Below are 24,918 nucleotides of genomic sequence, written 5' to 3' on the forward strand. Positions count from 1 at the left end.
CGAACATCTCGCTGGCAACAATATTTGTTTCGCGGTGGTCGGCAACACGGCTTTACGAGGACGTAAGGATAAGTTAGTCCATTAAAGCCGGCGGCACTGTACGAAGAGCTACTAAGCGTGGTACAGTCCGTAAGGCTTTGCGAACTACATCGTGCAGCAGATTTCCGTTTGCTATATTACAAGTCGAGATTAACATTAATCAATCAATATGCCGTTAATAACGTGCAAGCCACACGAATTTGGTAAGATCCACGGCAACATCGTGATATACTGAGAAAAATTGTTGTCGTCCAACTTGGGATAGTAATTTGGTGGGAATCTGGTGTTTTGCCGACGGAGATACGACGATAAACGCGTTGCTAATTCTACTTGGTTTATCCTGGGAGGACAGCTGTATAGCTGTATGGACAGCCTTACAGACATTAATTCGTCCCAAAATGTCGCCTGAGACACAGGTAACATTCGACAAACATTCAAACGACATTCCATTAATACAGCATTCATACAACTACACGCAAAACGTCCCCCAAGCAACGTCATTGACTTGGCATGTGAAGCAGTGCAGCAGTGCACGACAAATACATGTATGAAATCCGCTGTTGTGATCATCACGCTGACTTCAGAAAGCAAAAAACTGCGCAAGTATCGTCGTCAAGACCACCGGAGAGCTTCTCGCCTAAGATCTCAACGCAAATGAACGCGCTGTTTTCGCTTGCCCTCATTGAACCATGAAAAATCTTGCACCAACTTGGTTCGTCGCAGCTTACGACGCCTGGCTCAGATGCGCAAAGCGTGATGGATGAGTGTCATTTCGGAGTCGATACGATCGCGCTGCATCGTCGACCCCATTGTAAAGTTTTCGTAGTTAACAACTGGTACTTCCACTGGTAGCCCTGGTATTGGATGCGGCTGGCCTATCTGCCAATGTAAGTTGCGAAGCGCAACACGAGCAGTGTATGACTGATGAAGATCTGCACCCCTATCGGTACGGATATTTTGTCGTTGGAGCTCCAGCACAAATATTAGACAATGGCGCTGGAAATTTGGCATGGGGGGGGGTTGCCAATGGAACGTTATGCTACATGCATTCACTGGGTTGGGATACAATTGACCAAGCGTCTGCTGCTCACAATGCAATTCAAGACGCACTAGTTCATCACCGGACGTTGGTAGATTTGCCCAATCCACCTGAATTTATCAATGTCACACTTGTACAACCGAACGGAGCTGAAACAAGTGGAGAAAAATGGCCTTCTGAGGCAAATTTGGAACATGAATTCGAAGTAAATTCTCGTGGAATCCGTCACAAACGACGCGTTATCATTCCGATAGGACTTCTTCCAGCCAAGGTCGACACTTGCTATGTTAAATTCTCTCAACTGAACGCTAAGATCGAGAAGCAGTATCAATACATCATGCACGCAGTCGATCTCGCCTTCGTTCAAACGGTTTGGAAAGCTCAAGGTGCAACTCTAAAAAGAGTTGCGTTATTACTAGAGGATTCACAGCCGAAACCTGTTTGGGCATTCGAACATCTTTACGTCGGAACCACGCGCGTCCAGACTGCAGACGGACTTCGTTGTCTCCCTCTCACGTCTTCGTATAATCGGAACAAGCTACTTAGCTTACGTCCCAACATATACACAGTCAAGTGGTTGATGAGCATCGACGAAACGGTTTCTGGAAAGCAAGAGAATAATGGAATTCATTACCGTACATAATAAAAGAAAAAAATATATTATTACTTAGTACTTTTTAACCTTTTCAGAAAAACAAAAGGTCCTCCCAGCCTAACGCTACGCACCCTTGTTAGCAGCAGCTGAACATGTGCAGTTTTTAACTTCGTTTCGACACCAAGCGACACAAACATGCCCAGAGTGAATGAGTTATCTGCGCGATTGCTGCCATTGTCGCCGTTGTCATCACCTGGATCTTCCTTACCCAGTGTTTATTCGCCGGGAACGGCAACGCGTGAGAAGCCACAATCTCGGCAAAGAAAGAAGAAAACGCAAAACTCCATGCTTCAAGCAACAAATTGTGAACAGACAAGCCAAGATGAAAACCATACCCAACCAATTACTAAATCGAATGGAGACGACATCAATGCCTGGCCAGTTCTTGTAGCTGTGCGCTGTCGCCCTCGAAAACGTCGACGAGCTAAAAGTCGATTTGCTGCTGTTCAAGATGAGGACGAGGAAATACGACGTTCTGGTATCATAGATTCTAGCGATAGCAGCGACGTCAGTAGTAGCAGCAACGAAAGGGGATATCACAGAGTTCAGCGGGGTGTATTCGAGTACCCTGCAAACAGAGACTATGACTACGCAGCAACCTACGACACAAAGATCCCACCGCCGCGTATGCAGCGTCCACGCCGCCTGTACGTGCAAGCTCATACCACTGGGAACAGCTCTGGTCGACGAAGCTTCGACTTCGACTTCATCTTCCCGCCATGGACGAAACAACGTGAAGTGTACGACAAGTGCGTACGATCACAAATCGACCACGTTTTGCAGTCACAGCAGCGAGGACAAATGCAACACGCGACGCTTGTTGCTTACGGTCAAACTGGCACTGGTAAAACTTACACTATGGGCATGCTGAGCGATTTCTCGGACTACAAAGAGCAGGGATTAATTCCACGAGCGATATCTCAAATTCTAGAGTTTGCAGACAGCGTGGAGAGCGAAGAAGATGGGCGGGAAACGGTAGTGACGTTGTCGTTTGTACAGATTTACCTCGAGACAATCCAAGATCTTCTAGCTCTGCCTGGCACGGCTCGGGGAAAGCCACACTCTCGATCTGGCACTTCTAGCGGCGACCTACCTGTACGTCAAGGACGTGACGGAGCATTCTACGTCGCCGATCTAAACGAGTACGAGATTTCGTCAATAGAAGACGCACATGCACTGCTCGAACTTGCGATGCGTAACCGCGTCTTGGCTGCGACCACGAAAAACAAAACCTCGTCTCGTAGCCATACGCTGCTCACAATTTCGATCAAGTATCGTCGAGATACTAGCAGAAGCTGATATTCCTCCAGCGAAGAGGAAGACGATGAAATCAGCAATGCTGACGAAGGTGATCCCAATCAAGCGTCGACAATCTCGTTCGTAGACTTGGCTGGTTCCGAGCGTGTGGATGGAGCGCTACATTTTCTTCGGGCCACTCGAGCTCGACAGGAGCAACGAATCCGTGAGGCGAAATTCATTAATCGTTCGCTGAGTGCGTTAGGTGGTGTGATCGCTGCACTAGCGCAACCGAAACCTGATGCTACCGGATCGACTTCTGCGAATGTTTTGGCTCGGTTAAATCGTTCTTTTCAGGATAAAATGCCGCATCCGGTCAGGAATGAGCAGGGGCAACCACATATCCGTTTTCGAGATTCGCAGCTTACAAAGTTACTGCAAGGGCGACTTATCGGTGGCCGTGGACGTCTACTGCTGATCGCGACTGTGGACGATCAAGCGAAAAATCTTTCAGAGACGCTATCGACTTTAAAGTTTGCATCGCAATGCCGTCGAGTGGAGCTTGAAGAAGGATCAAGACTTGGTGGGGACAGGAATGATCGAGTGAGACGTCAAAAAGCTTTGCTTGACAAGGTGCTTAACGAAATGAAGAAAATGCACGAGAACCGGGAGGCAGCGCTGCATGTAGGTTGTGCATTTGGTATCGTGATCCAAGGGTTACTTATCTGCTCCTGTTTGCTTGATATGCAGAGTGAATACCAAGCGCGAATTGAAGCTTTAGAACGCGAGTTAGAAAGTGTTCGAGCATCGGCTCAGTCGTTATCGTGCTCAACACCAGAAGATGTAGTACCCACGAATCTTGCATCGTACACGGCACTCTGCTCACTAGTGGACGCTGTTTGTTCCATTGATGATGACGACGTTCAATGTAGAGAAAGCAAGCATCCAAAAGCTATCGATTTCCAGACCGAGAAGGATATGCTCGAGTACGTTGCTGGACTTTACAGTCGGCTGAAGGAAGCACTAGTTACGCAGCAGCAACTGGGGCGGCGCTTTTCCGCTCCAATAAATACAGGTGCTATTGGAATTGACACCAGAACAGGCTCCGTTTCATCACAACAGCCTTCCACGCACGATCAACATTACAATGTCGCCAAGCAATCACTCCCTCTTCGGGCATCGGCTCAATCTTCCGACTCGACCAGGACAAGTACCCGGCGAGCACGCATTGAGTTGTCATCTGACCAAGAGACTGAGTTCCGTGCTGTCGCTCGCCATCTAATACTGACGCGAGCTTTGGACTCTTTCGTTGTCAGCTCATCTGATGAAGATGAATAGACAAGCTTTGAAAATGCATCGAAACAAGTCAAGAGCCAATTCATGTCGACCCATCTCATTGGTTTTCTTGTATTGTATCCCTCTTCTTTGCATGTAGTTGTAATTATGTTTGCTCGAGACAATGTGCAATGCCTCTCAGTCGACGTGAAAGTCACGTCACATGGACGAGCGCGACGCGATGAGCGTCATGGCGGCGGCTCGCGGGATCCGCAGCGACTTTTGTAGGTTGGAGAGACACTGTTCGTGTAAGTAGTCGCGAAGCAGCGTCTTGAGTGAGCGACACGCGAACTGATAGAGTTGCTGGTAGCTCTCGGGCTGCGTGGCAAGCTGTTGGGGCGACACGTGGAACTCCTGGAGGCACAGATTAAGCCACAGTGCGTCATCGTTGCTCAGGCGGTGCCAAGAGCGGCACACACTGCGTGCTGAGCAGAGCGACGGGCCATCTAGGAAGCTCAGCACCACGTGGACGTTCTCGTCGCATGTGAAGTCCAAGAGGCTCAACGGGCGTCTAGGCTCGGCTATGGGGACGTCACAAGGGCTCAACGAGCGTAGCCACTCGGCCACGGCGCATGCTTCGGGCGACAGAGCGCCACCCACAGGGGCAACCAGTGGGTGGAGGATAATTGCACGAGATGTAGGGAGGCTCATTGCCTGGAGAAGAAGGGTGAAGTGCTACTCGCAGGGCCGCAACGGATGTCGAAGTTGCGATGATGCCGATTGAAGAATGATTATGGATGGGTGCGCCACATAAATTCAGTACCGGTATTTGAATGCTAATTGGTGTTTGAAACATTAGTTCACAGCCCACGGGTTTCAAATGCAATTTTAGAAGGCCCGCGGGTCTAGATTAGCTTTGAAATTTGAACTGGTCCAATTGAGCTCGAGGGTCTTATTACAGCTTCGATGGCGGTCATGTCGCCGCAGCACGCGGCCCCTTTCCTATCTCCCACACGCGGTGACGCCCTCAAGAAGCGACCGATGGCGTCACCAGCAACCGCGGTTGAGAAACCTCCCAAGACTCCCGGCAGCGCCACCGTCGGCCGCAAGCGCAAGAGTCCCAGCGCCCAGCCAAGCAGCAATGCTACCACACCCGCCTCCAATAAGAAGAGGACGCGGCTGTCCATTGGCACGCCCGGCAAAGTGACACCATTGGCCGACGTACGTGAACGAGAAGTTGAGCGGACGTTCACAGAGCATGAGGTATCCGAGGTGTACAAGACCATCCGTAAGCAGACTGGAAGTCTCGGTGGTAACGCAGCCGGTGGAGCCATCTACGGAGAGATCACCCAAGCGTCGTTCCAGAGGGTAGTTGACTATATGAAGGAGAACTGCGAACTCTCCAAGACCAGCCGATTCATTGATGTCGGCTCGGGACTGGGCAAGCCCAACTTCCACGTAGCTGTGGACCCTGGTGTGCAGGTTTCGTACGGCATCGAGCTCGAGGAGCTACGCTGGCATCTGTCGTTGCATAATCTACGCAGCGTATTGTCGCTGGACTCGCAACGCAAGAAGCCTCTTGCGACGGTATTTACAGCGGGGGATATCACCCACGCTCACTCGTTCGAACCCTTCTCGCATGTGTATAGTTTTGATGTGGGCTTCCCACCCGACGTGATGGACAAAATGGCCGACATGTTCAACCGCAGTTCAGCTAAATACTTTGCCAGTTTCCATGCACCACGGAAGGTCGTGGACATGTATGGGTTTTCAGTAGAGAATATCGGACGAGTGGCGACGTCGATGGCAGGTTCGAGTGAGGGACATCAGTGCTACTTCTATCGGCGTGTGGCGTCGACTGACGAGGAAAGTGAATCAGAGGACGATGAGGTGTCGGTGAAGATGTCACCTCCAAATAATACCGCAAATGGCCCGCCGATGACGGTGGATCCTCTCTTTAGTAAGGGTATTGAACTTCTGAAGGGCGGCAGTGAGGGTATGATCGAGTGGATTGCCGACTTCTTCGGCCAAGCGAACGCTGGACGCACTCGCAGACAAAAGCGTGAGCTGCGTGAGCGCCCGATGGACTCTTACTACCCAACGGTCAAGTCACACGTAGCAGCGGGGCGGAAAAGCAACAGGAAGGTACCCAGGACAACCAAGCGCAAGATTAACCTTGGTGTCTAGACTGCCGTGTTTGCAATTACGCTGGACCCTGCTGCCTGTTCACAAACGAAATTACTATAGTACAAGCACTGTTTACGTGTAGTTATGGGGAACACAAACAGATCTATAGGAATACAAGCTGCATACATGCATTTTTACGCTCTATAGCCTTCTACTGCTCCGTGTCCTAGTTGCTATTGCTCTATTCTGTTGCTCGGCTAGCTTCAACGGACTCGACGAAGAGTTTCTTTTGCAGTGGTGTGAAGATGTCGCCGCCTGCGTGGATGCAGGAGATTAAATAGGTCACATCTTTACTCTCGAAGCGCTCCTCCTGACGGAACTGGTCTAGCTCGTCACCAAACGCAGTGGTGAACTCTTCCATGTACAGCTGTCGGAACTCGTTCTGCACGGTGGCGTCTCCTGCCGAAGCCGATTCGCTTGACAAGTGTTCCTGTAGATCGTGCTCAGCCGACGCAAGCAGCTCGTGACTAGCATGTGCCGTCTTCCGTACGACACCCATACGCGCGTACTTCTTGGCGGCGTCTTCCGCCTCGTCCCCAGCCGCTACGAGGTCCTGCAGCAGCAATGTGGTAGCTTCATCCTGTTCGTCCTCCTCACTCTCCATATCTTCATCCTCACCGTGGTGACCATTTTGGCTGTGACTGTACGCATTCTTCAGCGTCTTTTGGAGTTTAGACAGCGTTGCAGTCGCCTCCAGACTCTTGGCAATGAGTTCCGCACAACGGACGCATTTATCCGTGGCTTCACTAAGCAATATCTGTCTCTGTTCGTCGTTCTCAGTCCCCGTAACAGCTGCAGAGGCGTCCTCCACTCGTGCGCACACTCCGCTAGAAGCCTTGAAGGCGTCCTCGCCCAGCGCCGCGATCAGGCGGTCATAGCGTGCCACAAGCCGTGCAGCCTTGTCCTCCATGAATGTTTTGAGTGGCTGTGCCGAAAAAAAATGAGTCAATGGGTTGTTAAAACAAGGAAGTCCTTAATCGAAATGTTGTTTAATAGAGGGTAGATTTTTGCAAGAAAATTGACAAATGCACTTGCTTTGCTGTAATACAGTCCGCCGACCAGGTCAACCAAAGTCTTTGGTTCTAGAAGCAGCTTTACCACCCAACTGCACGGCTCACTTATCAAGTTGCAACAGACCACGAAGCTGTACGAAGGTGTCCGACAGTGTTCCTCTCGACACTTTTGCTGAGACACGACTTATTAGCGGCGTTGAAGTGTTAGCTTCAGTCTAGAATTGGCCGTTTGAAACCTAAGCGGCAGTGAGTAGTAAGAGTGGAAGAAACGGCGCACCCAGTCGATGGATACCGCCAATCTGAGCTTGTCAAATATGACACTGGAGCTCACGTGGCTCGCGAACCAAGCGGGTCTCGCCACGTCCGACCTGTGGACGTGGCTACGCCTGCGACTCGCCGTGTTCACGCGCGTTGGTGCCAAGGCAGCGCACAAGACGTCTCGTTTGGCTGCCGACGTGCGCGGCCACGTCGAAGAGCAGAACCCGTATGCAGTGGGCGGTGTAGCCACGCTGGTGGCCGTTGCGCTGTTGTTGGGCGTGCTGTTCATGTGGGTCGCATCCCGCCAGGTGCGGCCGCGTAAGACGCAGCCCAAGGTGGAGAAGCCGCCGTCACCTACGACCAAGCGACTACGCCACAACTCAAGACACTCCAAGTCCTTCTCCGACCTGCTGCAAGCCGAGCGTGAGCGCATGCAGGAGAACCGCCAGTTGGAACTAGAAGACCATATCACGTTTCCCAAAGAGCTGCGGCAGAACTGCGGGCCCGAGAACCTCAAGTTTATTTATGATACACTGTCCAAGGTCTTTTCTTTTCTACGCGGTGAATTTGTGGAGCCTCTTGCACGAGATCTGCGTATCCTACGCTTCTCCAAAGGCGAGACTATCTTCGACAAGGGCGAACTCGACGGCTCTATCCTCATGGTCGTCAACGGGTCAGCGTCACTGACGATCCATGGCGAGAATGAAGATCAGCGCTTTGCTAAGCTCTTGGGATGCGGTGATACACTCACGTCATCGTTGCCATTGCTCACGGTGCTTGTGAATGAGTTACAGAACGGAGAGTGCAGCGCTCAGGTGAAGAAAGTATGCGGCAGCTTGTCTGCACGAGCTGAAGAAGACGGCACGCGGCTGTTTAAGATTCCTACATTATCGATTAAAAAGGTGCTGGAGAAATACCCAGAAGCTTTTTATCGACTCGCACAGGCTGCTCTTATCCAAGTGGAGAAGATCACGTCAAAGTCCTTGATCGATCACTTCGGCTTATCGTCAAAGATCATCAGCGCTAGTCCACTCGTAGACCCGCTGCGTTTGGGTGTAGAAGACGCAGATAATGAGAACCCTCTGGTCAAGGAGTTTGTGGACAGTGTAGCAGACGCTATTGGCTTGTTCGACTCAGAGTTGCGCTCAACACTTGCGAGCTGTACGAAGATTATTAAACGCACGAAGAAGCAGACGATTCGTGAGGCTGGAGATAATACCAGCGCTCTGGGTGTACACATTATATTGGATGGATCTGTTAGTGTCCAGGTCGCTTTAACCCCGCAGAAATATGCGGAGCTGTATACGGCTACAAAAGGCTGTGAAGTGGGTATCTCGACGTGCTTTGTTGGGTCACACTACGTCGCCACGCGAAATATTTGCCTCGAAGACACGACGCTGCTGTGGATTCCTGACGCTCTCTTCTGCAGTTTATTGCAGATCAACTCCGTGGCTGTGAAATGCACTCGTCACCTGCTTGAACAGTACTCGGAGCTGGTTTGTATGGCCGATACATCGTTCGACTGGCTGCATCTCCATAGTGGAGAAAGTCTGTTCGATCGTGGAGATCTGTGCGATTCCGTGTTCACCGTTATTAGTGGTCGACTTCGTGCGGTTCAGGTGCATTCGCATCGTGGCAAGGAGGTGGAAACGAGCAACGAACTCGTTCGTGGAGCCACTTTAGGTGCGATGGATATGCTGTCAGCAGGACCGAGTAACTCGTCGGTGTTTGCGATCCGTGACTCGCAGATCTCGCAGATGTCGCGCAATGTGTTTGACTATGTGGTGAGCAAATATCCGTCCGTGCTGATTCATTTTACGAAGAACTTGGCACGTCGAATGCCAACTCCTCGTGTGGACTCGTTGAAGGCGGATGTGACTGGTGCAAAGTCTCGAAGTAATTATCTCTTATCTCTTGGCTCGAATTCGACTACTACGGATGGACAGAAGGCAGGCGCCAATCTGCCACTTGGTACTATTGCGGTTCTATCCCTAACAAAGATGACGAAGATCCAGACGTTCTGCTCACACTTGGAGATGTCGTTGAAGACGCTCGCTGAGGTAGAAACAGTATCATCGCAGAAGGCCAGGGCATTCCTGGGCGATCAGTGGATCAGCAATTCTCGCGTGGCAAGAGCAAACCTTACAGCCTGGATGGGGGACATTGAGAGCTCTAATGAGCTGGTGATCTACGAGGCTGACCAGCAATTAACAGCGTGGACGAAGTTGTGTCTACGTCAAGCAGATAACATCTTACTGCTCTGCTCGGACACACATCCACAACAGGCGTTTGTGAGCGATATGGTGACGATTTTGGAGGATGCGTGGGACAAGAGAGACGCCGAGATCAGCGTTGTTCGTATCCGTGAAAAGGACTGGACGTTGACTGCTGTCGAAGCTGCAGCGAAACTGGAGGCGAAGGGATCATCGCGTTCCTATGCATTGAAGAGAAGGCTGAGGCTCCAGATGGACAGTCCTTTATTGCCGCGTTTCATCCTTCCTATGGAGAAATACGAGTGGATTAGTGGATTCCACAATGTTCAAGTTCCATTTGAAGAGCATCGCTCGGATTTCATGCGTTTGAGTCGTCGAATCACCGGTAATGCTGTCGGTTTAGTACTTGGGGGTGGTGGAGCGAGAGGTCTTGCACATATTGGCGTTCTACGTGCTCTTCAGGAGTGCGGTATCCATGTCGATGTCGTCGGTGGTACCAGTATCGGTGCATTCATCGGTGGAATATACGCGATGCATCCGAACAACTTAGATCTCGTGGAGTCGAAGGTTCAGCAGTTGTCAGCAGGTCTTAGCAGCATCTTCGAGAAGCTGCGGGATCTTACACTGCCCATTTTATCCTTCTTCAATGGCACTCGCTTCAACCAGAGTATCCGTGCGCTCTTCTACGACTTATCTATCGAGGATTTGATGCTCAACTACTTCTGTGTGTCCACGGATATCGCCAAGTCACGTATGAGCGTCCACCGCAGCGGACCGGCGTGGAAATATGTGCGAGCATCGATGAGTCTGCAAGGGTATTTCCCTCCGATCTCTGAGGACGGTTCATTGCTGTTGGATGGTGGATACATGAACAACCTCCCTGCTGATGTTATGAAGGAAGAAGGCGGCATCAAGTACATTTTCGCCGTGGATGTGGCCAGCGAGTCTAATACCGACTTCTACGACTACGGTAGCGCACTGTCGGGCTGGTGGCTGCTGTGGAACAAGCTCAATCCGTTTGCCAAGACTGTGGTTGTTCCATCTATGGGTGATGTATCGGCAGCGCTGGCATACGTGTCGTCGGAGCAGCACAAAGACCGCATCAAGGAAGAATGTATTGATCTGTATCTGCGTCCTCCAGTTAAGGACTACGGTACTCTGGAGTTCAACAAGAAGGACGAGATCATCGAGGTTGGTTATAAGTACGCGTTGCCGCGTATTAAAGCATGGATGTCTCGGGTATTGGACGCCGAACCTGACGCCGACATCAAGCAGACGACGCCACCAGAGACTCCCGCATCGACGCCTTCCAAGCTCAGCATTGCTACTTAAGTCATTTTTGTACTCTTGTGTCTTGCGAGAGAGGTATAAGCTGGCACACGAGTAAATAAAAGTTGGCGCTTCGTACGCCAAGTTTTGAGTGAATACGTTAAGTCTATAAAGTTTTGTTACTAATACCTAAGCAGAGGAGAATGAGCTCTCGGAGATGCGTGGCATGCCGTCAACGCTATGAGACTTCACCATAGACATCACGTTGTCTTTTGCCGTGCGCAGGAACAACATACCGAGAAAAGAGAACTGTGTAAACAGTATCGCGAATTCGGCTTCGTTCACCGACCACTTGTCTTGCTGCTTCTCTTCCTCGTCGTCGATGTACTTGAAAAATACCTCAACGAGTGGCTCCGGGCATTCCAGTAATGTGAATGCCACTGAAAAATGTTCACGCGTAAGTACAGCCTTCTCAGTAATTTCATATGGGTCACTCTTCTCTTCATGCATTTTCTGCATTGCCGAAAAAACCATCGCTGCGAAGGACTGGTGGTGGTTCCGTAGAGCACGAACACCCGCACAGAAGTCGCTAGCACTGATGAAGCCATCGCGGTCTTGATCCAGGAACTGCACGAAGGATTTCTCGTCGATGTAGGGCGACAGACCAAGTCCCTTAGCTATCACGTGTGCTCCATCCAGCGGAATACGGCTGTGGCCTTCGACACACAGCTGTCTGATCATCATCTCGACGGTCTTTTCGTCCACAAGCGCTTGGAAATCGGCCTCGTTGTCGTCGAGAAGCAGTGAAGCCATAAAGGAGCCCATATTCTGAGACTTGCGGTCGATATTGAACCGTTGCAGCTTCGACATCATACTGGCACTGAGATCTCTGTCTTCCGCGCTGTCATCCCGGTTGCCAACGTCTCGTGTGATCCACGGGTGCGTTAACACTTCGTCTATTGTGATCCGATCCTGTACACGCACTTCAAGCATGCGCGCCACTAGCTCCTTCGCCGACCCAGATACGTGAGCCCAATCTCGCGGGTCAAACGTGAAATCTCCTCGGGCGATTTTGAGTAGTACCTCCACCTCAGAGTCGCCGAAGAACGGCGGATACCCCACCAGTAAGATGAAGAGAATAACGCCGGCACTAAACACGTCAGCAGCCTCACTGTACACGTGAGACGAGATGACCTCAGGAGCCATGTATCCGATTGTTCCAGCCATGGTTTTGCCTTGATCCAGCGGGTTCTGCTTGCCGTTGATCATCCGCGCTAGTCCAAAGTCAGTGAGTAAGATCTTGGAGTCTGGATCTTCAGACGAGAACAAAATGTTCTCTGGTTTAATGTCCAGATGAAGAATGTTGTGTGCGTGCAGAGCTTGTAAAGCTGATACCAGTTGCCGCATGATGTCGGCAGCGTCGGTTTCTGAGTACTTACCACGCTGTACGATCCGGTCGTACAGTTCGCCGCCCGTACACATTTCTTGAATGATATAAACCTTCTGATGTTCTTCATAAACCTTGTGGATCTTGATGAGATTCGGGTGCTTGATGTTGTTCGTGATGTTGCGTAGGATCTCAACTTCTGCTACCACTTGCTCGCGATTTCGGAACTTGGCTACATCCAGCACTTTGACTGCGTACACTGTACCATCGCGTTCGTCCTCCAGTTTCTGTACGACGCCGTTGCCTCCAACGCCCAGCACTGCTCCAAGTTTATAGTGTCGTAGCCATACTAGAATGTCAATACAGTCTGACAAAGCCACGAGCCAGCGCCGCTTAGTGGCAGCGTCTCTAGCTCTGAGCATCCAGGGTTTCTCTTCCAGCGCTGGCTTAATACTCAGTGTAGTTTCGTCTACATCCTCTAATTCTGCGTCGGCTGTGAGCATCACCTTTCTCTTGGGCTTGCTGTTCCTCCTGGTGCCACTAGCAGTAGCCGTTGTGGCGCTGAAAGCCCCTGAGTCCTCATAGTAGGCGAGCTGTCGTCCATCCAGCTCTACATAGCGTAATTTCCACTTCTTACGCCAGCGGAAGCCGCGCTTTTCGAGCGACCCGGAGACCACAGGTGCTTTGACCCAGAGTTCCTGGCCTCCGTGTCTCTCTGTGATGGTGTGGGGCAGTGACAGACGCCGTGAGCCACTGCTGGAAGATGAACTTTTGTCAGTTAAGTGGCGAGCGGGTCTCCTGTCGACGGGTGTTACTGAGCGTCTTGAAACGCTGTCGGACGAGTGTTTGCTGCGTCGAAAGAGGCTGCATCGAGGACTGGAAGCGTGTAGCGGAGACTCCCCCAATGTGAGACCGCTGGAATTGCTCAGCTCTTTTTCCATTGAGTCTTGTGGCTGAAGCCGCGTTGAGAACATCGACTATCCGGTGGTTGTTGGTATCAATTGATGAGGGTGTTGCTGTTTGCTTGAGTGGCTCGTAAGCGGGGAATTGTAGAATGACCAGGTGAAGTTCATGGTGAACCTCTGTTTATCCACCTTTTTTGCACAAACCGTCATTCAGTCGCAATGCGCGACAGATATCTGGCTGTTGATGCCGGATGGGCATGGGCGTGATCTTCATGTCGGATATTTGGCGTTTCTTCCTACTGCATCGGCTACACATAAATAAAAGCACGGGTTGGAGGGAGGATGCCACGACTTAGACGGCCGACGGATATTCGAGCTACTGTAGCTGCTATCCAATGTATGTAGACTACGCTGCATGAACTGCATCGGCGAAGCAGTGGCAAAAGGCTTCACGAAATAGACAGGTCTATTTGCAACCGGTTGATGCTGACGCGCAGGACTCGATTTTGCAGGTGACCCGTTGCCAGCGAAAAGACACAAGCTACGGAAGACATGAAATACGCGCCAAAGCCTATAAACTTCAAACGCAAGCGCGTTACCAGTGATCACGTGGGCCACTGTGCCTCGTTCGTGACGTCACGTACACCGCACAAGTTACCGCGAGCGTGGCCTGCGAACGTGATGTCACCGTTGAGACTTTATTGTGATATACTATGAAATCCAAAGTGTCCGCTCTAATATCCACTCCAAAAGGTGTAATATGTTCCATGAGATACCAGGAATTAACTTTTACTTCACAAATTCGCTACAGGTATTATTTCTCTCCCACTTGTCCAAAGGCTACATGCCTGTACGGGCGAAGAAACACTTCAGGCAGGATTGATGGACCTATATTCAAGATAAATACATGGTATGGATAATGGAAAGAAGTAGGGAGGTCGTTTTGCTGCAAGTTAGTGCGTCAGCAGCAGTGTGTACAATCCAGTCAGCGATTACTATACGAGTGTAAACATCAGATCGAAGCGGATAGGAGCCCAGCGTGCTTATGGCATGCGCCGCCTGCCACAAACATGTTTCGGGCTCGCAGCTCGAGTCTATCGGTAACTTAGTTGAGATACCCGATAAGGTCAAGCCCTGGAAACAGCGTATTGCAAGCGCATCAATATTAACTTCGTAAGAAAACTAACAGCGACTCGTGCGCTATTATGTACATCTAGAGTCGTACAGACCAAATAGTCAAGCTTTGCACCCCGTCACGGTCTATGCAGCTACGTGGGGAATCGCTGGCATGACGAACCGCAGTCGTTCTCGCCTTCTGTAAACTCGTTGCCGCTCCACCAGCCATCTTGGCTCGAAACTGAAGTTGTCACGCTGTCGTGCATCGAAATCGACGTGACGGGTGCGTGTCTGCCGTGCGGTTCGACACATGGAGATTCTCTTGTCGTGTCGCTTGATGCGCATTAATGTGCTTGCTTGCATCTTCGACTTCAACGTGCTTTCTCAGTTCTTGCAGATTCACGTGGCCGAGGCCTGTCGACACTCGGTCGTGCGCGCATTAAAAAAATAGGATTTACCCGTGACGGGGTCGTAGTATTCCGCCAAGCCCTCGTCTCCACCGTCACCAGCAGCTTCCGCCGCTGAGATTCGGGGCGTCGCGAACTCATCAGGCCTCTCCACACAATTCTCATTGGTCTGCGCATTATAGTAGTAATAACTAGCGCTCACCGCGTCAAAGTACTTAGCCCAACCGGGTAGCCCCACGCCCTCCTCACGCCCAGTCACGAAACCCATCGGACGGGCAAAGACGCTCTCCATCGTCAAGCGGTTGTAGTAGTACGGATAGCCACTCTGCGGATCAACGTGCTTCTCCCAACCATCCTGGCTCGCACTGGCGGCTGTTGACGGCGAAATACGCGGCGTCACGTACGTCGCCGGTCGATCGAAGGTGCTTTCTTGCGTCCTGATGTTGTAGTAGTATTGCACACCCTGCCCTTCATCAAAGTACTTGATCCACTCGGTCATGGCTGAAGCTTCGCCGTTCGACTGTACGATGAATCCTTCTGGTGGGATGTACGAGTTCTCGTCCGTCTCACGGTTGTAGAACCACTCTCGCTTGGTATCAGGGTCCACGTATCGCTCCCATGCACCCTGCACTTCATCCGGACGACGGCGTGGATGCATGCGGAACCCCCAACCGTCCATCTCGTCCTGCTCGATCTCTGATGGCCAACGAGACGGGAACTCCCAGTCCCCATAGTCTACACGTCGATTGTAGTAATCGTATAATGCTCGGAACTCATGCAACTTCCGTCGACCACCCGAATGAACTTTGGCCCAGCACTAGACAACAAGGAGTGGAACTTCTGATGAGCAACACGGTCCGTTTCATTGAATAGACCGACGCGAAGATAATATACACTTACCACGCTACAAAACATCTCGCCGCAGTCCTTACACTCCATCGTCGCCTCACTCGTTGTTGGAGATTCTACAACAGCAAGTTAATGATCACTATCGAACGCTTCATACCTTTTACTCAACCATACCACAGTTTTCACAAAGAGGTTTCGGCAGTAGATCCAGCATGTCTTGAGGACGCCGGAATCGAACTTCACCAGTGACTCGGTTCTGCGTAAGAGAAAAGTATACGATCAACAATCAAGCAAATTAATAAGCACATCAATAACCGTACGTAGTAGAACTTCTCTCCGTTTTCAGGTCGGGTGATCTCTTTCCACCGTTTCTTCTTGTTCAATTGTGCCTCTCGATATTTTTCTCGTCCTTTCCATCCACGGTAATGTGCTTGCACGAATGTGACGGCGTGGTGTTGGATCTTCACCAACTGCGAGATTTTCTCCATTGCCGTTTGCTTTAACGATCGCGCCTGCAGTCGACCGTGACGTCCACGCCAATTTGTTTGTACCATCAGCACCGCATCGACCAGTTTTTGCTGGTACAAATCTTTCGCTAACCGCATCAAGTTGACTTCTATTCGAGCTTTCCGACGCTTCCAAGCAGCTTGAAGCTTCACAGCCGCATCGTTCTCACGTTTCTTCTGTCGGACCATCACGATCACTTGGTTCGCTTGATATTTCTTCTTCGCGCGCCAACTCTTTTGGATTAAAGTTGCAGCTCGATTCACTTGTTCTACATACGCTCGCATGGCTCGAAGCTCCTTCTTTGCCTTGTGTCTTCGTACACAATTCTGCAACACCAAAGCTGCACGTTCTCGCTGAATTTCCTCGATTTTTAGCTCTTCACGCTTCAAATTTGCTGCCCGACGTGCCATTCGAATACGATAAACGCTCTGCAACTGTCTGGCAGCTTCAAACTCCTCGCGTTCTTTGGCAATTTTCGCTGCACGGAGCAAATTCGTTCGCTCTCGTCCTTTCTTGCCTCTCCAGTGTCGCTGAATTCGAATTGCACTACGTTGTAGCTTCTCCTCGTATGCTAAACGTCGTAAATATCGACTTTGAAGCCTCTCTCGCAGTCGCTTTTTCCTCCAAGAAGCTTGGATTATTCGAGCAGCACGTAGCATTTCTTCTTGATGACGAATCTCACGTAAACGTTGAGCTTCTCGTCTCACTAGAAGCTGACGATATGCGCGTTGAATTCTTGTGGCAGCCTCCGTCTCCTTGTAGAACTGAAGACGCAAGAGGACAGCATACTTCCGAGCTTGACGACCGCGATAGACGCTCTGTAAGCGTGTGGCTACCCACAAGATCAAACGCTCTTCGCGCTTCTGTTGTGCGATCTTTCGAGCTACCCGAGCTCTGTACATGCATTGGATATGAACCGCAGCTCGCCAGCAATTACCGTATTCCTCGATGAACAGCCAATCTTCAGCACGGTGACGAGTTATCATGCCTTTGAACTGATCGTTGCTGCTGTAGACTGCAAATTTCCACGACGAAGCCAGCGATTTGATTGAGAATGAACGAATCTTCGGACACCCAGTGAGGTCCAATGTCATTAACTTCGTGCATTTTTCAGCTAGCCATGATATTCCAGTTGCAGTGATGTTCTCAATGTTGCGAAGGTAAAGATTTCGGAGAGATGTAGCCATTACAGATCCAGTGAGTGCTAATAAACCCATGTCCGTGATTCCTGCACAGCCAGACACGTCGAGTTCACGGAGTAATGGGGAGTATTTACTGAGCCACTTGAGCGTCATATCCGATATATGTGTGCCTCGGAGACGCAGTACGTGTAGCTGGTTCGGTGTATTTCGTAACGGATTATGTTTTATTGGAGAACTTAATTGCTGGTGTCGACGATAATTCCCAACGAACGCTTGGTCTGTCACTTGATCGCACTCCGTCAAGTTAAAACAAGATAATTTGCTGCAATGGGTCAGGACGTCGTTAACACCAACGCTCGTAACGCGATAACACCCTGAAAGTATCAATGAAGCAAGCTCCGAGCATGACATGGCTACAAAATGTAACGTTCCATCGGAAATGGAGACACAATTCGACAAGTCTAAATGACGCAGCATGGGGCAACCAGCAACCAAAGCCGCAATTCCCTGTCGATACACGTCACCACCTGTACTTTGCGTAGTATGCAAGTCTGAGAGCAATGGAAGACCCTCTGCATCCAGATAAACCAGTTCTGGACAACCCAAAGACAGACACCGTATCCCTTGATCCGATACCTTCGCGCAATGCCGAATACTTAGGTGTTTAAGTTGAAGCATACTTTCGCTAATAGCACGCAGTGATAGATCCGTCAGAGCTGTACAGCCTGAAACATCGAGATAAGTCAACGCATTGCAACCAGACGCCAACCAATCCATCCCAACGTTGGTAACCATATCGCAGCCAGAGAGGATCAGAGTCTGCAGCACCAAACAATTTTCAGCTAGCGCCAGTAATGAAATGTCGTTGAATTTGTACTGCAGGTCAAAACGCGCTAAATCCAAAAGCACCAGACCGTTGACACCTCCAGAATTTGCAAGCGCCACGACACCAGTATCGGAAATTTGACGACAGCCTCGAAGCTTCAATTGTCGTATTTTACAGCAAGTCTTGCCCAAAGTTAACAGAACATTGTCAGTCACGTTTGCACAGAACGAGAGATCGAGTGACTCGAGTGTAGAGCATGCTTGGAAGACGCGCAGAAGTGAATAATCTGGAACTCGGTTACAACCAGCGATAGCAAGTGCTGCTCGAAATAAGAAAAAAAAAGCGTTAGAAAGAAATCAAGTGAGTTCGACAGGAAATACGTTTTTTAACAGCTCACACCGTAATGGGAGGCGCAGCTCTCCGATGCAGCTAAGAGCAGGACTTTGCAATGCTGTGACGTAGCTGAGATTGAGCGTTTCAAGACTTCGACAGCAGCTCACGATATGGAGAATACCGGAATCTGTCAGCTAAAAAATGTAAATTATTTAGACGATTTCAAAACAAACATGACTAGTTGAGTATGCGCTCACCTTAAAAGCCCGCTCCAAGTTGAGATGTTTCAGTTCTGGACAAGCCCTGGCAATTGTATGCGCTGTTTTGTCTGTGATCTACCACCACACATAGCAAATCGTCAGTCCGTGGATGGTTAGTTCAACAAAATCTACTTGGTCCGCACTTGATCTGCCCCAGCAAGGTTTATTCGAACAATGCTCTGTGGTTTTGGTAGCGCATTCATCGAAGCGTTATTGAGAGCCAAAGCACTAGCAGCGGATGGAAGCATCTCCGCTAACTGGTTGGATTGCAGCTGCAACCTCGGAGGACTCGCCAATCCAGAAACGACAGAGTCGTGAGATAATTTCGCCAAGCATGTATCAGACGCTACCACAGACCAAATCTACCAAAACCATTCAAAATGCAACCACATGAGCGAATAGGAATCATCCACCTGTGCACGACACTTACCGTCAAGTCTAGTTCCGTGCCAACGAGCACTTCATCCGGTATCTCTTTGTAAGTAAAGACTGTAGAAAGCTCATCTACCGCATGAGGTCTCCCCGTAGCTCCAGGCCCTCGCTTCTCAGGAGAAAGCGAGCTCAAGCGTATTCCATCGTGTGCCTTTCGCACGCGCGCTTTCTTGCTGGCCATCAAAGTAAAACTCGACAAGTCACTCACAGCTTAAAATATTTGTCGAAACTGCATCAGACTTGCAAAAAAACTCTTTTATTCTCCCTACCCATAATAATCGTATCAACAGACCACCATCGAAGGATCCCAGAAGAGAAACTACCCTCGGGATAAGGAAATGCTCTCGAATGACGAATGCCGCTGGATGCTCGTGATGTCCACCCCATGGCTGTCGAACACGGCTCCATCGAGCAGCTCGTCATCAGCGTCAAAGCGAACCATTCCGAACTCCATCCACTTCATGACCGTCACGTAGGCGATAATGTTCACTAGACTAAGCGCTCCCAGCGTCCAGTACATGTACTCAAAGTGGCCGTCATTAAGGTCATTGGTGATGTAGTGCTCGAATAGCAGCGTGAACGTTGACGTGAGATTACTACCCATGGCAACCATGAACAGATTGATAGCCTGACATGTGCTCTTAAGATACACAGGCACCTCTGTGTAGAACAGCTCGTAGGCTGTCACGTTGATCAGGCATTCGGCCACAGCCGTCAACACATACATGGGGATAGCATACGCCCAGTACGTGTGGTTCATCGGTTCTCCGGATCCATTGTTTGGAATAGTCTGAATTGTGCCATCAGCGTCCAGATATGTGATCGCGCCACTGTTTCTTCGGATAATTTCAAAGAACCCGGACCAAATCATCGTCAGCATCGCCACTATGAGCCCGGTAAGCACTTTACCGAACGCACTTGGTGGTCGTCCGAAGATCTTTCCCCATAGCGGATACACAAACCCGTCCAGGACAGGAATCAGAATGATGATCGTAAGCGGATCGAAGATACCTAGACTTGCACCGGGAACCTGTATCGCGTCCACATCTGTGACGTTATCGGCGCCCACGCGCAGGTCGCACTGCTGAGCGATGGACTGGAAATTGGCATCTAGCTGGTCGTACGCACACTCCCACATGATCATGAAGGACGCGAAAGGAAGCACTCGAATCACCATCTTGATCTCGTCCACCGTCTCGTCGTTAAACTTACCGCCGTTCGACGCCTTCGACTTGTCCATATACGCTGTGTTCATCCCGTATCGGATCCATGCGTACATCCCGAAAGCACAGCAGAGTACAACAATGTACGACAAATACTGTCCAACCGACAACCAGTCGGACAAAAAAGACGCCAACAAATTGAGTGGAAATGCCGACCCAAACGCGATCAAGCCGTAGTAGAGCATCCTCGCCTCGAAACTAAAGGCACAATTCCCCAACACGATCGTACATAACTTGGTGAGTGCGCTGTCTTGTGGTGCGAAATGGACGTATCTGGGGGCGCCAAACAGGAACAAAATGTATGCAAAGACCATCACTCCGCCACAGATGAAAAAGTTGGCAAAATATCCATACTCCTTCGTGATGGCCCCCGAGCCTTCCACACATAGTACCGACAGGTAACCGTATGAGAAAATGGCACCCAGATTAATGACGATGTAGAAATAACTGAAGAAATGCTCCTTCTGCGTGACCTCGTTGGGGTCGTTGGGGTCGAACTGGTCAGCGCCAAATGTGATGACGTTGGCCTTGATGGCTCCTGTGCCCACAGCCACGCCGGCGAAGAGACCGATGTGGCACAGAATGTTTGCGACCAAGTGGTTGCCGTGCTCGGGCTCCATAAATGTTGGGTAGGCCGAGACAGTGACCAGGAAGGCGCCGATAGTGTACCATATTCCGAAGACCCAGAGCGTCTTGAAGCGGCCCCACTTCTCGTCGGCAATGTAGCCGCCCAGCAGCGGCGACAGGTAACAGATGGAGGTCCACGTGCTCTTGAGAGAGTTGGAGCCGACCTGCGACCAGCCGAGCTTGCCCATGAAGTTCTTGAGGCCCTGGTTGATACCGTAGTAGCTCACGCGCTCGGCGAACTCGAGGATCAGGATGAAGCTGCACACATGGAGCAGCACGTTCTGGAAGCGGCGATTGCGCTGCTCCCACGGGCCCTCGATGAAGTACGAGGACGAGGCGCTGGGCGTGCTGCCCTGTTCGTCCAGACTGGACGTGAGCGGCGAGCGCAGCGCCGACTTGGAGTGCGTGGAAGACTGCGAGTCCTGCATACGCGCCTCCGGCGTCGCAGGAGCAGAGAGAGGAGACGACAACGCACACCGACACACTTGGCGAGCGCCGAACTTGTGCTGCCTTCGCTCGGACTTTTTAACTCTGGAGGGAGTTTGAAAGAGAGACGGAAGTAGAAAAGGGAGAGGAGGCAACGCGCAGAGAACGAACGCCAGGTTTAAAAGGCTCTAAAAGGAAAATGCTGTTAAAATCGAAAATGTGTTGAAGATAATAGAAGTGTATGGGATCAAATATGCTCCTTTGCTCTACATGTAAGATTTGAGAAAATGCTCTTCGAATTTGTACTGAAAAACGATTTGTCGCTAAAACAGAGCTGCTCTACAAGGCAGTTTTGGGGATGGGCGAACTTGGCCTTTCAACCAATCACTCGCCAAATCGCATACAGCAGCCTACATAGTGCTTTGGGCCAAAGTGATTCTCAATCAAGGTGAAGCTATTCAAACCATCGAGCGCAAGAGTACAATGCGTTCTCGGCATGGAAGCGTATGCGTACAATAGTGTTGTCACCTCCTGGCGTAGCTGTTCTCAATGCACGAGTCCTCACATATAATTTGTGGACTCGGCGTGTTCCACTCGTCCAGCATTGTCGATACTTGACGTTTGTATGGAGCGTTGGTTAGGGTCCCACCATACAGCGTTGTACATGTATCGTGGGTATAACGCTTTATCCAACACGCACTTGCAAGTTGCAACTTGCAACTTGCGAGCGGTATCCACGAATGAGGCGGCAGTTGTGCACGAGAAGGTTTCTGGCAAGAAGTGGCCTGCAGCGGTATGCCTCCCAACAGCGATCGTTTCCTCCCGAGCGTAAAACTTGGTGGCACGTGCAAATCTCGCGTGCGAACGGACCTCGACAGACCATTTGAGTCGATCCTGTGGTGCTGTACACCAGAAATGAACGCTGGACCCACGCTTCGAAGCAACACAGCCCGAATATGACCAGGGATGATTGCGCCGCTACTGGTCAAGTGCCACAAACGAGCAGTGTGATCATTGTGAGTACACCGTCCACTGAAGTTCTGCGCGACCAGCGAGACGGTCACCTTCCGCCATCAGCTTCAGACACCTGCTGGCTGCTCACAGAACTTTGTATCGAAAGAAGTCAAACTGTATCCGCGCTACGCTATCTGTTACTGCAGTGCCTTGTCTTCCAGACTCAAAGCAGAAATCTAGGTGGTCGAATCGCTGCAAAAGACCAGCGTTACATGACATGAACTGTGAACACGTGCCTAAAACTACCTTATTCACTGTAACGCGACCTTAAAGAACCCTTGCTTGGCTGTTTCATAAGACTGGAGCCTCTTGCCGGGCAAGTTGCCCGTACCGCATTTCGTCCAACGACCGAAACGCGTAAGATCCGAGGCAGTGCAGTGCACAAAGATCGCCATGCAAGTTGCAGTCGATCCCGTACTTTAGTCGATCGTCGTCATGTCGCGTCATCTGCCACGGCCACCTTGTCACCTCTTCAATCCATTCACCTCTTCAATCTGATACATGCTACAGTTTTACAGAAAAATAATTGATCTCCACTTCGCATTCTTCCACGTCGCTAAGATGACCGACGTTGGCGAGTGTCTAGTGAGCGAGGCCTTCAACGAGAGCGAGAGTGAAGCGGATGAGGAGAAGCAACAGACGATCGTGGTCATGGAGGACCTAGAATCGATTCCGGAGGACGCTCAGGACACACAGCGCTCCGCTTTACAGACGACGCTTGGCGTCGCTTCGTCCGCTGCGAATTTCGTGCTGTATCCATACGTTGCAGCAGGCAAAGTGGCCGTCCACGCCACGACTATGGCAGTGGCAGCCCCCATTTACCTCACTAATCATGTACGCGCCAGTATCGCGCAGTCCTGGACGAGGTCAGAGCAGGAAGAAGACAAAGCCGATCTGTTCGGGGAACACTCGTGTAGCAGCACAAGCTCCACCAGCAGCGACAATGAGGAGATCATAGAGCTGCTAGAGCCTTCACAAGAGCATGAGGAGAGCAGCGGGGTCGCTCAGTTGCTCTTCCTTCCAGTGCGACTGGTACATAGCGGTGTGTCCACAGCCGTGGCGATCCCCACACGAGTCGCTACGTACAGTGGACGCAAGATATCCGGCGCAGTATCAACGTCTCATCAGTTGGCTACATCAGCCGTTGTGGCCTCTACTGGACTCGTAGCGAGGACAGGGATGCACGTGGCTAGAGGCATCACACACGGTGCAGTGTCCACTGCGTCCACGATCTCTGGAGCTGTAGGGAAGACGGTGAGCTACGTGATTCCACCATCCGTCTCGAACGCCGTGTGGCAAGGCATGGATATCACTGGGAACGCATCTGTGAACGTGCTATCACATGCTATTGCTGTGCCTTCGTATCGGATGCTACGAGCGTTGGTACCTGCAGTGGAAAGGTGCTTTACCGAAGAAGAAGCAGTCGCTGAGACGCGAGCTACAGTGAAGATGTTGGTGAAAGTTCTGGGGCCTCAGAATGCCTTCTACCTGCTTAAATGGGTCTACGAGACGGTGAATAGTGAAGAAGCGCACGACGCCTTCTTGCTGTGTCGGGATATCCTGCATGAATCACTGGATGGAGAGAACTACCGTCAAGCAGGAGCATCAGTCAGTGCAGCTACAGGCTTGAACAAGGTCGTGCATGTGATGAAGGAAGCGTACAGCGTGCTGCCGTCATTGGACGAGCTGATAGATGCTGCAGCTCTAGTGGCTGATGTGTCGGACGAGGTGGTTGACGGCGTTGCCCATGCAGTAACGGGGAGAGAAGAAAACGCCTCTCGCTTCGAGTACGTAGATGACGACGACGAGCCATTGGCGCTTGGTCCCTTGGAGGTGACAGACGCGACGTTCGAACGTGAAAGCAGTGCTTCTTCTTCGGACGAGGAACTGAACCCCATTCTCCAGTCTAGCATTTCGATGCTGACGAGAGTGTGTGACAGTGAGGAAGCCTCGTCGCTTTTCAACGCTTTTGGTGATTTCCTGGATGTACTTGTGAACTAAAGTGCACAGAAGTAAATTTGCTATTGTTTCCAACTGTAATGAAAAATGCTGTAGTGCATGTTGAAGGTGGGACGCTGCGAACTGCGTGACTTGGGCGGACTCGTAGCTACTAGTTGGTCACTTGTCATTTTTCCGCGAAAGACCAAGATGCCGAGTTGGAGTCCCGACGATGAGTTTTATCTCGTTGCTGCTTTTGATCGTGCTCTACACGCGCATCCTCGAGAGTTGCTGATTGATCCTTCACCTTTGTTCAAGCAAGAACTGCACAAGTTTTTTGTG

The 24,918-nt window shown here is 50.7% G+C and overlaps 10 protein-coding genes across 11 annotated transcripts; 5 read left to right on the top strand and 5 right to left on the bottom strand.

The window, feature by feature from the left end:
- The first annotated feature begins 511 nt into the window (after positions 1–511).
- On the top strand, positions 512–1,730 carry PPTG_22769 (hypothetical protein). The gene has a single exon (XM_008906162.1). The coding sequence runs from the start codon at positions 957–959 to the stop codon at positions 1,719–1,721; it is 765 nt and encodes a 254-aa protein (XP_008904410.1). The 5' UTR covers positions 512–956; the 3' UTR covers positions 1,722–1,730.
- A 630-nt stretch (positions 1,731–2,360) lies between these two features.
- Positions 2,361–4,201, top strand: PPTG_10750 (hypothetical protein; the record flags this gene model as incomplete). The annotated part of the gene is made up of 4 exons (XM_008906163.1): positions 2,361–3,004; positions 3,044–3,653; positions 3,720–3,955; positions 4,072–4,201. 4 exons carry the CDS (start codon positions 2,361–2,363, stop codon positions 4,199–4,201), a joined length of 1,620 nt encoding a protein of 539 aa, XP_008904411.1.
- Positions 4,073–5,025, bottom strand: PPTG_10751 (hypothetical protein). Its single transcript, XM_008906164.1, has one exon. The coding sequence runs from the start codon at positions 4,953–4,955 to the stop codon at positions 4,464–4,466; it is 492 nt and encodes a 163-aa protein (XP_008904412.1). The 5' UTR covers positions 4,956–5,025; the 3' UTR covers positions 4,073–4,463.
- Positions 5,026–5,165: 140 nt separating this feature from the next.
- PPTG_10752 (hypothetical protein) lies at positions 5,166–6,581 on the top strand. The gene has a single exon (XM_008906165.1). The coding sequence runs from the start codon at positions 5,211–5,213 to the stop codon at positions 6,429–6,431; it is 1,221 nt and encodes a 406-aa protein (XP_008904413.1). The 5' UTR covers positions 5,166–5,210; the 3' UTR covers positions 6,432–6,581.
- PPTG_10753 (hypothetical protein) lies at positions 6,458–7,442 on the bottom strand. Its single transcript, XM_008906166.1, has one exon. It carries the CDS (start codon positions 7,339–7,341, stop codon positions 6,613–6,615), a length of 729 nt encoding a protein of 242 aa, XP_008904414.1. The 5' UTR covers positions 7,342–7,442; the 3' UTR covers positions 6,458–6,612.
- A 32-nt stretch (positions 7,443–7,474) lies between these two features.
- On the top strand, positions 7,475–11,364 carry PPTG_10754 (hypothetical protein). Its single transcript, XM_008906167.1, has one exon. It carries the CDS (start codon positions 7,729–7,731, stop codon positions 11,245–11,247), a length of 3,519 nt encoding a protein of 1,172 aa, XP_008904415.1. The 5' UTR covers positions 7,475–7,728; the 3' UTR covers positions 11,248–11,364.
- On the bottom strand, positions 11,308–13,829 carry PPTG_10755 (CAMK protein kinase). The gene has a single exon (XM_008906168.1). It carries the CDS (start codon positions 13,543–13,545, stop codon positions 11,374–11,376), a length of 2,172 nt encoding a protein of 723 aa, XP_008904416.1. The 5' UTR covers positions 13,546–13,829; the 3' UTR covers positions 11,308–11,373.
- Positions 13,830–14,566: 737 nt separating this feature from the next.
- Positions 14,567–19,529, bottom strand: PPTG_22770 (the record flags this gene model as incomplete). 2 transcript variants are annotated; one of them, XM_008906169.1, is made up of 8 exons in its annotated part: positions 14,567–15,816; positions 15,900–15,964; positions 16,023–16,104; positions 16,169–18,642; positions 18,721–18,850; positions 18,914–18,991; positions 19,060–19,278; positions 19,347–19,529. In XM_008906169.1, 8 exons carry the CDS (start codon positions 19,527–19,529, stop codon positions 14,992–14,994), a joined length of 4,056 nt encoding a protein of 1,351 aa, XP_008904417.1. In that variant the 3' UTR covers positions 14,567–14,991. The 2 variants fall into 2 exon arrangements, with proteins under 2 accessions (XP_008904417.1, XP_008904418.1); XM_008906170.1 differs by having other exon boundaries at positions 16,023–18,642.
- A 19-nt stretch (positions 19,530–19,548) lies between these two features.
- On the bottom strand, positions 19,549–21,750 carry PPTG_22771 (hypothetical protein). The gene has a single exon (XM_008906171.1). It carries the CDS (start codon positions 21,624–21,626, stop codon positions 19,668–19,670), a length of 1,959 nt encoding a protein of 652 aa, XP_008904419.1. The 5' UTR covers positions 21,627–21,750; the 3' UTR covers positions 19,549–19,667.
- A 1,449-nt stretch (positions 21,751–23,199) lies between these two features.
- On the top strand, positions 23,200–24,639 carry PPTG_10757 (hypothetical protein; the record flags this gene model as incomplete). The annotated part of the gene is made up of 1 exon (XM_008906172.1): positions 23,200–24,639. The coding sequence occupies one exon, from the start codon at positions 23,200–23,202 to the stop codon at positions 24,637–24,639; it is 1,440 nt and encodes a 479-aa protein (XP_008904420.1).
- Positions 24,640–24,918: the final 279 nt, after the last annotated feature.

This window comes from Phytophthora parasitica (assembly GCF_000247585.1).
Source record: "Phytophthora parasitica INRA-310 unplaced genomic scaffold supercont2.23, whole genome shotgun sequence".
NCBI lineage: Eukaryota > Oomycota > Peronosporomycetes > Peronosporales > Peronosporaceae > Phytophthora > Phytophthora nicotianae.